The sequence below is a fragment of the Arctopsyche grandis genome, chromosome 4 (genome assembly GCF_051622035.1).
Source record: "Arctopsyche grandis isolate Sample6627 chromosome 4, ASM5162203v2, whole genome shotgun sequence".
NCBI lineage: Eukaryota > Metazoa > Arthropoda > Insecta > Trichoptera > Hydropsychidae > Arctopsyche > Arctopsyche grandis.
In genome coordinates, this window is record NC_135358.1 from 36,198,475 (window position 1) to 36,214,647 (window position 16,173).

General features: G+C 33.5%; 2 protein-coding genes across 5 annotated transcripts in view; one reads left to right on the forward strand and one right to left on the reverse strand.

Moving 5' to 3' along the window:
• Ziz (dedicator of cytokinesis protein Ziz) overlaps nucleotides 1–6,710 on the forward strand; it is a 42,592-nt gene extending 35,882 nt beyond the window's left edge. The window contains exons 28-32 of the mRNA XM_077429941.1: nucleotides 2,129–2,538; nucleotides 2,702–2,915; nucleotides 2,994–3,159; nucleotides 5,111–5,236; nucleotides 5,313–6,710. Of these exons, the coding sequence (XP_077286067.1) occupies nucleotides 2,129–2,538; nucleotides 2,702–2,915; nucleotides 2,994–3,159; nucleotides 5,111–5,236; nucleotides 5,313–5,526 (1,130 nt within the window). The 3' untranslated portion in view covers nucleotides 5,527–6,710. The remainder of the gene's footprint in view (nucleotides 1–2,128; nucleotides 2,539–2,701; nucleotides 2,916–2,993; nucleotides 3,160–5,110; nucleotides 5,237–5,312) is intronic.
• Nucleotides 6,711–11,676: 4,966 nt separating this feature from the next.
• The window catches only part of numb (NUMB endocytic adaptor protein), a 43,164-nt gene continuing 38,667 nt past the window's right edge, over nucleotides 11,677–16,173 (reverse strand). Inside the window, exon 6 of one of the 4 annotated variants that reach the window (XM_077429951.1) lies at nucleotides 11,677–15,699. In XM_077429951.1, the coding sequence (XP_077286077.1) occupies nucleotides 15,246–15,699 (454 nt within the window). In that variant the 3' untranslated portion in view covers nucleotides 11,677–15,245. The remainder of the gene's footprint in view (nucleotides 15,700–16,173) is intronic. The other 3 variants (XM_077429953.1, XM_077429954.1, XM_077429955.1) reach the window with 3 other exon arrangements.

A 16,173-nucleotide genomic window follows, 5' to 3' on the forward strand; every position in this document is an offset into this window, starting at 1 on the left:
GACGGCCCATTTTTTTCGCATGTTTAAAGGTATCTAAAAAAAACACGTGCCAGGTGCACCGCTGTGCTTTCGCCCTTATTGATCTCAGGATAGTGTGACTGAAGAACTCTTACATATTTACACTGTTCGACAAATGACGCCTTTTTTTTGGTTCAGAGACGAGATATGACTTTTCTTATAGATCTATGCCCAGTGAACACGAATCTAGTAATAAAAAATATTGATTGGCTCGAGATTCGGAGATATATGTGTTTTTTAAATCGCGCGATTTTTCTATATCTTGGTGTTGTTCGGTCGATGTCTCAAAATCTGTCAATTTCCTGTTCAAAATGAATATTGGAATCTATAGTCGGGTATTTTATCTTTCCTTTGTAGTACTTTTCAGCTTTCAAATCTCTCTAAGTAGTCGTCCAGTTCAAATCAAAAGTCAAAAGTACGTATTTTCACTTGGGATTTTTTCCCACAGTTAATACTATTTCATATTTAGTATTTTCTATTGAAACATGTTTATTGGGATAGTGTTCTGGCCAAAATATTTTTTGTTTTCGTTTTAAAAGTGTTAATTGGAAGTGTGCTGAATTTTAAATCGGTAAAATTGCGAGCTAAAAGCTCGTACTAGTATGACGATTCCTGGCCAATTACAAACAATGCAGCATTTTTATTACATAAGTCGCTGAATTAACGAGACATCTATGAATTTTGTACATAGATCATACTCAAATAGTGGTGATATCGTGGGTAGGATGGGTTTTTAACCTATTTAATGGAGGAACCGTTTCAACAATGACATCAGAAATATTGGCAAACTCTGATAGGAAACGATCGACTTGGAGTCACATGTATCCAAGTCTGGCCAGCAGCATCACAGATAATTTACTCGGAATAAATTCTTTTCAATCGAGGTCAACTCACGGGATCGAACCCGGTGACCTCTTGTATTGGCGTAGGTCAGAGAGTGACTCCCATATTTGAAAACAATGCGGGAGAAACTTGTCGATATTTAAAAACTGGGATTTATTCTGTTATTTAGGGGTTCACAGAAGGGGGTTGATTTTCCCCCCTCACCCCCATGCGTGTCATTTGAAATATTATGAATCTTAATCAATTCGATTATTCGTTACTAAAGTGTAGGTCAGGAGAAACTGCAACAAATTTAACATGTCGATCAGAAGCTTCTTTCAAAAAGCCAACTTGTGCCACCCCCCACCCCCCCCCCCCCCCTTAAAAATGTTGAAATGATGTCACTTTCACATAAATATCGTTTTATTTGGAAAGATTTATTTTCATCTGGTACTTATTTGAGTGTCGAACTAATTTATTGCCGATAATTTAGTTTTATTTTATAAAAAAAATCAAGTAAACATGTAATTGAATGTGATGTATGAGTGAAATTTTGATCTTCTCACTTCCATTTGGGCCTTGCAGGGATGTTTTCTATTTGTGGCTGGTTCTTATATATTGGTGCTGGCCATAAGTGCAAAACATTCCCTACATTGTATGTTATTATTTGATATTTTTACTTAATCTGCTATTATTATAATGCTCAAGTTTTTTTATGATTATGTACATATAAATGTATTTTTTGTGTGTGTATACAATATATTTTTATTTTTTTCATCTATGTATTTTTTCGACCGTTGTGGCCATTGAAGTATAATGTATAGAATAGTTATTCCTAACAAAAGAATCGCTTAAAAGCGAGCCATCGAAGAGAGAGACGGAAAGTCAGAAGAGAGACAAAAGAGTGAGGAAAAAAATTCGTGGAAGTGATCGTCCCTTGACGTTCAGGGACGCACGGGCACATACAGATGTTCGGACTTTGTCGAACTAATACTACCACACAATTTCACTAGTAGAGCCTATTTCAAAGAGATCCTACTGCTACAGAGATTAACAATAAACTGAGCAAAACAGCCGAAATCTCCGTTTGAACGGAGTTTTTGTAGCAACATTTTTGTAAGCTAAGAGCGCTTCTACCCATTCTACTTCAATGGTTGTGGCGCATTAGTGACTCCTGTAATGCAACTTACACTTAAATAAATAAATTACCTAGCTCATCTACTCCACACCAATAAAGATACATATGTAGTAATATACAATATTCTAAAACTTAAATCGTCTCTTTCAGGCATGGTCGACGTCCAGTATACCGAGTTTGGACTCCTAGAGCAGATGGAACTGTGCGCTGTGTTTGTCGACAAAGCCGAACGCTACGAATTGCTGGGACCTCTGTACCGGCTGATCCTGCCTATTCACGAGAAGATGAGAAATTTCGAAGCCCTCACCCGGTGCTACCAACACTTAACCGAAGCCTACACCAAAGTGCTGGAATTGAAAAACACTGGCAAACGTCTTCTGGGTCGATTTTACCGCGTAGTCTTCTTCGGTCACGCATACTTCGAAGACGAAGACGGCGTCGAATACATATACAAGGAACTTAAACTGACTTCTCTTAGTGAAATATCGGAACGGTTGTGTAAACTCTACGAGCAAAAGTTTGGACCTGAAGTCGTTAAAATGATCATGGACTCTGCACCGGTAATTTGTAATTTTCTTTATAGACAAGCATACATACATATACACGATTAGTTTATTCAATAAAGATGTTTTGCAAGTGAAAGTTGGTATATTTACACATTGATAATATACATACAGTTACATATGGCAATGCTTCAAAATTTGTTGTGTTTATCTTTTTCAGGTAGTAGCAACTGATCTGGATAAGCGTTATGCTTATATTCAAGTGACTTCGGTGCAGCCTCACTTTGACTGTTCCGAGTTGGCTCAAGAAAGGCTCACTGAGTTCGAAAAGAATCATGATGTGAGACGTTTCATGTACGAGACTCCGTTCACCAAAGACGGCCGTGCCCACGGCAATGTCGGTGAACAGTGGAAGAGACAGACGATTCTCACAAGTGATTGTCTTTTATGCATCATAATATGCATATGCTGTTGATTGCATTGTTTAATTGTGGATCGGTTTGTTGTTTCAGCTGAATCTTCTTTCCCGTATGTAAAGAAACGTATTGTCGTCAGTGATACGCATGTCGAGGAAAAGAATCCCATCGAGGTTGCGCTGGAAGAGATGCAGAATCGGGTGCACGAGCTGAACGAAACTGTCAATGCTAAAACTTGCGATCTCAAAAAATTACAATTGAGGTGTGTACTTATCATTAGCGGGCTAATGCAAGCCACGATACTAAACCATGCAATACAATACGAAGGTATGCAACTGTGTATTTTGGTGTTCATAGTTTTGGGTATGAAGAAACTGTTGCAACTCATATTCTCGTTGTTTGCGAGAGATAGTGGAGAGAGAGAGATCTTAAAGTAATAAATTTTATAAATAGATGTCGTTTTTATTGCCCTGAGCTTCCAAGCATGAGTATATGGGTATAAAATTAATCCAAACGCATTTTATATGCCTTCTTGCTCACATTACTAGCATACTTTTTACATATTTCGTTACATATGCCTTCTTGCTCAATTAGCCAGCAGCATAGCTCGGTTGTTAAGCTTCTGCTCAGCGTCGTGAGGTGGCGGGTTCGATCCCAGGGCCTGGCCTCGAGTGAAAATGAATTTTTCAGAGACCTGAATTTGTGACTCCAGGTAGATCGTTTCCTATCAGAGTTTGCCAATTTTCTCTGATTTCATTGTTGAAACGGTTCCCGGTAAAAATTGGCCAAAAATCCTTCCTATATATTTATTTATTTTTTATTTATTTATTTTTATTTTTTACATACATATATACAAATATACCAGGTCTTAACAGGTAAACCCCAAATGCGCCTTCCCAGTCCACATAATTATTACATAGATACATGTAAATCTAAACAATATCTGACATCCATGGACAGATATTACAAACATCGTATTAATACGATAAATAACGATGAATAACTTTCATGTAACAATACGAATTTCATATTCGATAAACAACCACAGAGACATCTATGGTGAGCAATATGGCGAAACCTAAGATATAACAATAACTAAAGGTTCGCAACAGAAAATTGGGAAGGAAACGCCAATTTTACAGGAATCGTTTCAATGAAAATCAGAAAAATTAGCAAAATCTGATAAGAAACGATCTACCTCGACAAACCAAGGTCTGGCCAACAGCGAGACTTCGAGCGGGAATCGAACTCGTAACATCAAGTACGAAATAATTCAACATTCACCACTAGACCACGCTGCTGGTTAATATACAATATGTCACCAATAATTTGTGTTTGATTAATGTGCAATAAATAAGTTTGTGTACGATTTGATAGATGTCTCATTGATTTGCGAGTTTTCATAATTCAGTTACTTATATAATGAAAAATGCTGCAATATTTGTAATTGGCCAGGAAGGCGCATTGGGGTTGCCTGTAATGCCATCCTGGTATGTGTTGTCATAATAAAAAAATTACTATCGTCTTAAGAAAACTGAAACATTTCCACTTGGTGATTCACTATTAACGTGCAATCTCTCATTCACTTTTATCGTGTAAGACTATGCTAACATTTGAACCTTACAGATTATCCATTTTAATGACTTCATCACTCTGTTTGATGGTTTTCATGTTCTTCTTTCTCGTTTACTCAATGCTGAGCGTCATCGTCATATGTATAACCAGCAGCGTGAACTAGTGGTGAGCATATTTTGCTTTCGAACGGGTTTGAATCCCACTAGAGTCCCGCTGCTGGCCAGACCTTGGTTTATGACTCCAGGTCGTTCGTTTCTTATCAGAGTTCTTGCCAATTTTTCTGATTTTCATTGTTGAAACGGTTCCTACATCATATTGGCAAAAATCATCCTACCCGCTGTCACAAAAATATGAATTGATATGTACAATATATACAAGTCTAAAACCATAATGTCTTTATGGATCAATTCATTGTTCTTCAAAATACAGTGGGTTGTGTAATAAAAATACGGCAATGTTTGTAATTAATTGTCTAGGAAGGCGCATTGGAGTCTAACTGTCAGGCCTTCCTGGTGTATATCTATGTAAAAAAATTCCGTTGATCGGAATTGCGATATTTTACCCAATGCACACACGCCACTAGTTGTTTTATATTATTTTAGATTTAAAATAACGTTGAACTATTTAATTAATTCCAGGCTTCAAGGTAGTATATGTGTTCAGGTGAACGCCGGGCCTTTGGCGTACGCGTCAGCATTTTTAGACCCGGCCATTAAAAGTTCGTATCCCGACGAAAAAGTGAAACAATTGAAAGACATATTCAGGTGAATTATTCTTCTATACCTAATTCAAAACAAAAGATGTGATTTTTATTGTATTTAATTTTTTTTTTCCTTGCAGAGACTTTCTGTTGGTTTGTCAGACTGCGCTTCAAATCAACAGCAAAGTGATTTCGTCCGATCAGATCGAATACCAGGAAGCTCTCGAACAGAACTACCGCAAGCTGTGCAATTCTCTGGCGTCCCTCGTCGGCGAGAACATCACCAAGATGCAAAACGGCAACTCGCTGTTGCACGTCGTGACGGGTGCCCAAGTCGACTCGAGCACCGCCTAATCCAACAACATAGAGGGCAACAACACTCACCCCTTCAATATATATTCATAAATATATATCCTCCAAATACAAATTTAGCATACGTAGATAGTATAAATTACAAATTTTTTCCTAGGACACATTTTTGTAAACAGCGAACAATTTTTACGGTAACATTTTTGTACTTAATCTACATATCTCGTCCTCACGCCATTTCTAATGCCTATTAGTCAATCTAGACGCGTTTTACCATACATACGTAGTATACACGTCTAGAGAGCCATGTGTCGAAACTGCTCTCAGGAACATTTGTATCCTCTAAATATATTTTGAATCCTATTTTATGTGGATTTTCAGAGCAATAAGTCGATGCCAAAGTGTGCACGTTTCTATTGTAAGAGTGTTTGATAACACTGAGCAACAAAAAATCAAGTTTTTGAGTTACCAAAGTGGAGACTAACCAAAATCTGTACTAACTTTGACCCACTGAATTCGAATATGATAATGATTTTTATTGGTTGGTGACCGTTTACGAGATATGAGCGTTTAAAAAAATGCGCGATTTTTACAGTTTTTTGGCTTTTGCATTCTTCAACTCAAAATCTAGTATTGTTACGCTCAAAGTGAGTATTGGAATCAATAGTCAGATATTTTTCCTATTGATTGTGATATTTCATTGTGGATTACATGCCATCTCGCTTGCACAAAACACATTTCGCGTTACAAACGTATACACGACGAAAGCATTTAAATTGCAACTACCGCTCGAGTTAGTACGTTTAGATAAAAAAAAAATATTGAGATAGAAAACCAATCCTTATAAACGTGGTGAAATAAAAAAAATTGTCAAATAAATGCAAAATAGCATGGAGAAAAAATCCGTAAAAAAATATATATTTTTGACTTTTAAAATTAGCTAGACAATTAATTATAAGTATTTTAAAGCAATGAAATATCACAATCATTAGGAAAAACATCCGACTATTGATTCCAATACTCACTTTGAGCACAGCTATACTAAATTTTGAGTTACAGACCGCAAAATCCAAAAAACTGTAAAAATCGCACATTTTTTAAACGTTCATATCTCGTAAACGATCACTAACCAACAAAAATCAATATCATATTCGAATTCAGTAGGTCAAACTTAGTAAAGATTGGTTAGTCTCCGCTCTGGTAATTTTTTTTGTTGCTCAGTGTAATTCAAGAAAAAAAAATGCATATATTTTATATACATATAATATTATTATCCATTCTCGATACCACGCCATTATCTCACGAGTCAATAGAACAAAACCTTGCCATTTCTGAATCTTGCATTTTTGTATTTTTATATTTATATGTACGTGTAGTCAGATTTTAGTTAGTCAAAATTGTATTTTTGTTTGAATTGTTTTTATTTTGTTGTAATCAAGTGAGAAAACTTTTTTTTTTTGTATATGTACGTTTGTGTGTGTGTGTGTGTGTATATTTTAAATTAATATTTATAAATTCTGTGATTGTTGACGTTTTCTATAGAAAGTCTACTTTATTTATAGTTAATGCAATTGAAATATAACTATTTATATATATATTGTTTATTTAAACTGTATCTTATGTAAATCGAATTGATTTTGTTTCTGTATAGTTGAATCTCAACATGGAATTTTATTGTAAGGTTTATCTGTATTTTAAGGCGAAAACACACAGTGATGCACGTGGCACGTGGTTTTTTTTTTTAGATAAAAAATGGGCCGTGCCTTGCACATATTAATGCCCCGCCCCAAAATTGTATCCTCGCTTGACAGGAATCCATAATGGTGTATCCCGTATTTGAAGAAATGTAGGAGGCCATGCACACGACGTGCCGTTCTTCTCTGTGTGATTTCGCCCTTACACCGATGCTAACAGCTAGAGCAGGCCTGCTCCTAGGGCTGTCAATTTAGACGACATATGATGAATCAAACTCAAGCTCTGCTATGCTCGTCACAATTAGTCGGTGGTGGTTTGAGTCTGATTTGACATACATATGTTCTCGTCCTGGGCCAGGTCTTGTTTGATGAACTGTCACTGTGTCACTACAGCTTCGGTTACACTTAAAGCATTTATTTTAATAATAGAATTTTAGCCTTTTTGGTTCTGCGCTCAATATTATTTTATTCACATATTGATTTATTCCTTAGCATATGCACAAATATGTATTAATAATATTTTCCTTTTGCATAATTTATTTTAGTATAATACTTATATTGCATTTGTGATTTTTAAGAACAAACATATTATTTAAATGATAATTAACGAATTTTTTACACCCGACAATTTGCCAAATTTTAACTTACAATATTTTTGCTCACATTGAGGACGCTCTAAATACATACATATATACATAGAGTTAATCCTGCTCATAGTTGGGTACATAGAATATTAGATTTATTATGTCCTTTCTATTGATTTTTTTTTATATCATTAACATTTCAAAACACCTCTATGTATGTATGTCTATGCTCAAATATTTGTTCAATTGCAATAAATTAAATTTTGTATATATATATATATACATACCAAGTGCATTTTTAAATCGTGTAACGTTTGCTCATAATATTTATGCTCATATTCAAATGTCACAGTCACGCATTTTAATGTAATACCCCAATATATTCATTATATATACTAATAATTCGTATTATATTATACATATATAGTTTCATATGTACTGCAGAATATGAGTAACTCGTTAAATATTTATTAACTATGTAATTGATAATAATTTTATATTATATAAAATAGGAAGGATACCTCAAATTTATTAACTGTATTACGTAGAACAGTACAAAACGTACGACAGTATTCTTTTTACTCGACGGAAAGACTATGTATTATACGAAAGCTTATTTTCTTTTTATGTTTTTTTACATTTTTAGTGCACTCTGTAAATTTATTTCGAATGTGCCAGTGGAAATTTCGCATCGCCATATTTTAATAGTGTTTCGAAACGAACGATAGTTTGCATATCAAAGTTGTACGTATATATGTAATTGTATTCATATTATATTTGTTGATTTTTATATATTTTTTATATTGAAATATTTTAAAACCGTTCCTGTACGATTTGTATACATAATCACAAACTAACAATTTGTTTGTCGCTTTTATTTTTATTATAATATATTAATTTTAAAACCAGACTAGTCTCTCACTTTCATTCCATGTTATTAAAAATAATGTCAGCCATACATTTCTTCTAACCTTATTTTTATAGTCTAGTGTGTTTATATTTATGTTGTGACTGACCTGTAAACTAAAATAAAAATAAACATCCATTAAAAGTGCATTAATTTATTTGTCTTCTAATCCATCTCCCACCCAAGGTTGAACAACATCATTGATATTATTCTCCAATAAACATGCTAAAATTAACTAAAATCCTCGACATACATAGTTTCATTAGCCAGCAGTATGGCTCCAGTAGTTGCGTTTATGTTTAGCACCGAGAGGCTACCAGGTTCGATCCCGTGCTAATCTTTAATACTGCTAGATATTTTGTATTTACCTTTTTCATTTGTTTTTTATATTTGTAAATTTCAATTTCTTCTTATATTCTATCTTATAACCTTTTCCAAATATTTTAATACTATAGTTTAATTATGCAATGTACTACATATTTTGTCATGCCTTTATTCTTTACTTTTTAATTTGTTTTCCTTATATTTATCTTTTTCATTTTTGTAAAAATCTATTATTGGACTCGGATGTTACATATATTATTTATTTACTTTTTGTTTTTTTTATACCTATCTCTGTACATCCTGTCTGTTGATTTTTCAATTAATAAAATAAAATAAAAATAAAATAAATAAAATATTAAAGATTAGCTATAAAAGTTAAAAGATAAATAAAAATAAAAATATAGGAAAAAACTGTCAGAACCAGATGTAATATACATATTATTAGAGACCCGTATTTTGGGCATGTATAATATTTTTGTCAATTTTATCATTTTCATTTTGCATTTTGGCGTTTTAGGGCATTAAAAATGTTCAATTTTAGCATCTATTTTTATGAAGAGTTTAATTTCAAATAATAAAAAATTTCAATGAATTTTAATAAAATGTATATACATATATACAATTTAAAGATAACACAACAATTAAAAATAAATAGAAAAATTTAAAAATGTTTTGGAATTAAAATTACAATGAAAAAACATGAATATAATAAGAGGTTAGTAAAAATACAAAGACAAAAAATATGAATATAAAAGTATAATACCAATTAAAATTTATTAAAACACAACATGAAGCATATTTCTACAGATTATTTTTTGAGATTCGTGCGACGATCGGTAACAATTATATTGTATTTACTAAAATACCTTCCAGCATCCACACTATTGACGGGACACCAAATAGATTTTAGAGCTGCACAATCAAACTCTTCATATTTCATTTTTGTTGCCATCAATAATAGCATTATATCCGGCGTGCATTCACTTTTTATACTCTCAATTAATTGTCTAAAAAAGTGCTGATATCCTTCCAAACATTGAGCCTCTGTTAATACATTAAACAATGGCAGGTTTCTAAAAAACAAAACTGTTTCTTTAACATTAATAGATTAGATTTTGTACCTGCCACAGATGGATTGAATAGTTTACTCAATGTTTGGAGGAATAGATTTGTCTCATTTAGTCTTGAGTGCGAGTCTAGTTTTAAGACGCTTTGTTGAGCAGCCTTTTGGATACACAGCTCCAACTGTCTTCTTTTGTTTACAGTAGTAGACAAAAGTAGTTGCTTGGTTTCGACAGGAAAAACACTGTCTATGGTAAACTGCAAGCTCTGTTTTATCCCCTCAATTTCTTCACATAATAAATGAACAAAGGGATAGGAAGACCCTTTTACATAAATTGTCTATTAATTTTATGCAAATTTCACTTTGATGTTTGTTATTTTAGCATCTATTCGCATATTTTACGAATTTAGCATCTATTCCAAATTTTAGCATTAATAGCAAAATGCCCAAAATACGTGTCTCTATATATTATGAACATATATAGTTTGTGGAACATTGTTAGGACGAAAACACTACATACTTTAAAACATACGAAAAAATGCAGCACCCTAACCCATATATATGGTGCGCAGTCTCGAAAAATCTCCCCCTGGAGTGTTTTCGGTGATATTTTATCCTTGCTTGAGAGTAATTGATAACGGTGAATCCCATATTTGAAGAAATGTAGGAGAAACTTGTCAGTTGCATATGGATGTGCGTACACGTGCGACCTCCCAAACACATGCATTATGCACGTGCAACTACACCCGAATTCGTTTTGAGGAACACCCACCGTTTACAAACCAGGGACGTGACGTCCCATACCACTCAGTGTATTTTCGACCTAAATCTTATTTGCTTTTTGTACATAAAATGACTAAAAATCCATTCTTCTGTTCAGTGAGCGGGAGAGTTTGATGAATTTGATATTTTAAGCCATTATTAAGCCACCGTTTATCAGTCAAGCAAAAAAAATAAAACACAAAATTAAACAGATAATATTTTTAATTCAGGATATAATACATATATTTGGTATTTAATTACATGTCATATTGGATGTAGGATCATATAAATACATGTCGACTGGCATACGCGTACGGAATAGCTCAAATGCGACACCTTTAACTCAAACCAAACTCACCAACGACTCCGTACGGATATGCAGTCTCGAAAAATATTCAAAGGCCATGTCGCAAATTTATAAGAAACACTTGCATATCATATATGTAATTCTCAAGTACAATGTGGACGATAAGTAACGTAGCCTTTTCAATATTAATATTTTTTTACCAATAACAGAAATTAGATTTGCACGATATATTTATATATAATAACTTTACAATGAAAACTACCATTTTAAATAACAATATTATATACATGATATATATCTACTATATAATGTATATATACAAAGTATAAATGAATTGTTTTACAAAAATTTTTAAGACAGTCGCATGCGTGTGGCGGAAGCTACAGGGTGCAGCGTGCCCACTCTTAAGTACAGCACAATTTATTATATATATAAATATATTATATAATAAACTTACGACTACAATTTTGGTTATAAAAACAAAAAAAAAAAAAAACGCTCAATAGACTTTAATAAAGAAAGTCAACAAATTCATATTATGTCTGTATATATACGTGTATGTATGCTTGTGTATGTACAAATTAAAAAAATGATTACAAGTGCTCGCTAAACACTCGTCTCTCAATCCGTGAAACGTGACACAATCCTTATAATACCAAGAGGCACTTAACCGACATTTATTGGCAACTTACAAAATAAAAATATGCCAAAATTTATCACAACATTACTTAAATAACATTTTAAACATTCACTAGTATATAATATATATATATTTATCGATAAACGCTCGTAAAATAACGACAAAAATTAAGTACATAAAAAAAATTAAAAACAATTGTGTAATTCATAATCGCAAAATTGTGAATATTCATAAAAAAATATACTATTAGTTGTTTTTTTTAAATTACATAACACATTATTAACATTAAGGGGTCAATCAACACTGGAATAAGTATATCAGGTGACGAAACGATATAATAACAATTTCAACTCGTTGGGACTAACCCAGGTATGTCTCGACAGATTTTGATCTACCACGATTACACATTGACGATCGATGTGGATATTTATTTATTTTTTTTTAGTCACTGTTTTAGAGCACGACCGAGTCAAACTGAATTTTCACCGAGATGAGAACTCAGCGATGCAGCGATGAATTGCACAAAAGCCCATCGTATCTCAAAATACACAAGTAACGAACTAAGCATGATTAAATCATATTAAATAATATATAAATATGTGTATATTTACAGGGAAAACACTATTCAGACAAAAATACATCACCACAACAAAAAAAATGTTATCACTTTATTTACATACTAACTTAGCAAACTGTAATAATCACTCGTTAAAAGAATTGTCAATGTACATATATATGATAAAGACTAAAACAATTACAACCAATATGATAAAAACGTCGTTGGCAGAGTGATAAAAACGAAGCCAAGTCTAAGATGCCAAGTATATATTATTCCAAAATATTAGGACAGGCCGAGGCCGTCTCGATGGCTCATACTCACAGTCTTAACATATCATAGAAACTATCATATGGTTTTAGGAGGCCATAGGACCGTCCACGCCACTACATAGGAATGTTCCTATTGCATCAACAGTAAGCTTTAACCAAATAAAAAGGTGATAACTTGTAAAGTTTCAAGCACTTGTATCTATTATAGTAAAAATCATACAATTTTAGGAGGCTATAGGACCACCCACTCCACTAGATGAAAATATTCCATACTTAAACATTCATATGTAGTGCGGAAAACTTCAGTATATGATTTCAGGAGGCCATAAGACCGCCCACCCTTCTGTATAAGAACGTTGTATCTTTTTAACACTTGCCGCACTGTGATGGATAGCGAGTGGCCACGACTTATGTTTTATTGTATTTCTCCAAATATACTGAATTCAGGGTCTTCATATTTTGTACATTCCTCGTCAAAACCTTTACGATTTGAATTGTGTCATTGCGAATTGAAAACATTGATCAATATCAACAGAAGTAATTATTTTCGCAGGAAGCCCTTTGTATATGTGCCTCACAGATGCGATAAGGCATAGGAATTCAGTACGCCGCACTCAACGGTCAGTGTGGGAATGATATCCGCCTTGGAATGACAGCTTTGCGTTTTTCATTTCATATTATTTGACGTTTAATATATGATAAAATGATTTTTATAGCTAATTACAATAATCAACCTCGTAGATTTTGCATTATTTTAAATTAAAACACATTTTTGACTGAACGTTTGGCGTCCAGCACAGCAAGGCAAGTGTTAAAGCTTGTTATATATGCTATATAGTCAAAGATGGGTACTTTTCCCGTGGTTTCCTATTACTTTCTGGAAGGAATTGATATATGAAAGAATGATTCTGAATTTTTGGACGACTAATCTTCAATCTACAGTCTCCTAAAATCACATGTTCGACAGATCTAAAATTCGACATATCACTTTGTAGGTATATGTCACCGTGACGGCATCAAAAAAACGCATACTTATAAAGTACCTTGCATAGGATCAAAAGTTTGCTAAAACCATCACCCTGATCTTATCAACTAGTTGTTCAATTTATGTCTTCTTCAACCGTCGAAAGCAAGCCGTTTCTGAGAATTAAATGAAATATAAATTCATAAAGATGTAATAAAATGATATTGATGCAAAATTAATAAAACAATTTTACACACCCAAAAAAGAGGGAAATGAAAAACACTTTCCAAAGAGCATGCACATTATCAATTGAGCAATAAATATATAGCGATATTCCTATCCTTAACGAATACACATTTTTTTAATTTAATTAACTATTCGGCAGATATGTATAGTACGCCAGACGCAGCGGTCTGACAAAAATTAATGATCCCACGAAACATTCAACAGATGTCCGATTAATTGGTTTTGTGCACGTATTCTACCTGATCTGGCTCCATTACAATACGTTATAAGTACTCGGTGTAATACTCGAGACGTGCCGCGATCCGTTACATACTTTTTTTTTCAATTTTATTTAGGTCTTATAGCTAAGCACATGTATAGCGTTTAAAAATAGCATCTCTATTCGAACTGTCAACTAATCTATATATCAATTTTCATTTACTTGTGTGTGAATCGCTATTAAATCTTGTGTGTCTTTTAATTTTTTAACAATCGTCTAAATATTGCAATATCGTAATGGTAATCTTCTTCGAGCTCAATTATCATTATTTCTTAATCGAGCTCGGCACCGACGACGACGTGTAAATGGGTCGGTGTAATGATAATTAGTACAAATGTGCAACCAGATCAGTTAACACTATTATCGAATGAGACAATCACGTAAATCCCTAATTGAACAATTAAAACCAGCTAAAGCCAGAGTCAAAAATATAATACTGAAGAGAATATTTGTCAAAAAATATGTATAATAACTTACACATGGCAAATTTGTTTTTGTCAAACAGAATTATGTATTATAATATTCATATACGCGTGTATTGAAACATACTAGATTAATACTATTTGATTTGATAATATTACCAAATATAAATAAAAAATAAATAGATAATTTAATTATTGATTCAAACATCATAAGTACTTCATATACAAATAAACTGTAAATTTTCACACATACAGAATATTCAAGAAAAGCTAAACGATAAAAATTGTTCGTGGATTTACCGATAGAAAAGTCGATTTATATACGAGATAAGATGTAATCGAAAAATGTTTGAATTCAGTCGATCATAAGATTAGCAAAGCCAGTCTCATCTTTTATTTTTTTTGGTAAATTTACTTTGCCTTTTTTATGCAGTAATTCGAAAGACAAAAATTACACCGACGAGGCAAGCTTAAACAATTCAAAGTTAGCATAGGAAACTTCTAGAAACATTAGAAGTAACAAAAGCATTGAATTTTTCAAACATTCCGATTACACCACACATACAAATTTTGCCATCTCTTCTAGTATGTTCCATTAAAAACAGATGAAGTACCAATAATTACTGAACTCAAGAGTGCTGGCATAACCGTTTGACTCTTCCTTCAGATTGAGATCGTCGCATAATACTACATTAGATTAGAGTCAAAGTCGGCACATCCGAGTTGAAAAAATAGTCAAATAATTTTTCTAGACAATTGTAAACCTACAACGCTTGCTGTAAGAATGGATTTGTAGGTCGCGGTGGCGGAGCCGCCCATTCTGCATCGAAAGGATCTCCGCCGAGGGAGAGAGATCGACCTGAGAGCGGAGGGGCTCTTGTCACAGGGGGTGGACCTCTCGTAGGTAGCGGAGCCCGCGCGATTCGACCCAACCATTGGTCTGGGGCAGGTAAGTCTTGCGGTGCCGAAACTGGCACCGTCGGCGGCGCCGTAAATGGTTCTTCAGATAACAGTTGAAGTCCGCGCGCCAACTGCTGGCACATAGCCGAGACCTGATCTTCTGGCTCCATAGTCGGCTCAGATGAAAGCGGCGACAGAGGTAAAATGGTCGCAACAGGCTGGTGCGACTGTTGCGTTTGTAGCGGATTAGGTCGGAGACGTTCCAAATTGCTCGGAAGGTCGCTAATCCGCAGCGACATTTGCCTTTTGAAAGGTGAACTGAAAATTTACAATACAAACATTAGACAAATTCTCAAAAATATAATAGCCTGCACAGCGAAATGACACTCATCGAGCAATTTAAAACATTGCTTAATACTTAGAGAGCCACAACGATCTATCAGTCGCATTACATATTACCAACCGCACCTTTCAATCTACTCATGCATGCCAACTCAATCATTCATACGTGAATTCTTCTAGTTTATAAAACTAAATCCCACATATGTTTCACACAAAGTAGCCAATTTTTGATAATAATACTTTGTCATTTCGAATTGTTTAAAAATATTGTAATGTGTTTTTAAATATGATATTTAAACTGTCAGTCAAAGCGAGCATGCTTAAAAAAAAGCAAATGAGTCTAAAAAAACATGGTAAATTAAACTCAAACAAATCTGTTTCGAAAAATTTGGTAAAAAACATATTAGAAGCAATATATTGTTTTATATTCTTATTAAATTCTATGGTTTT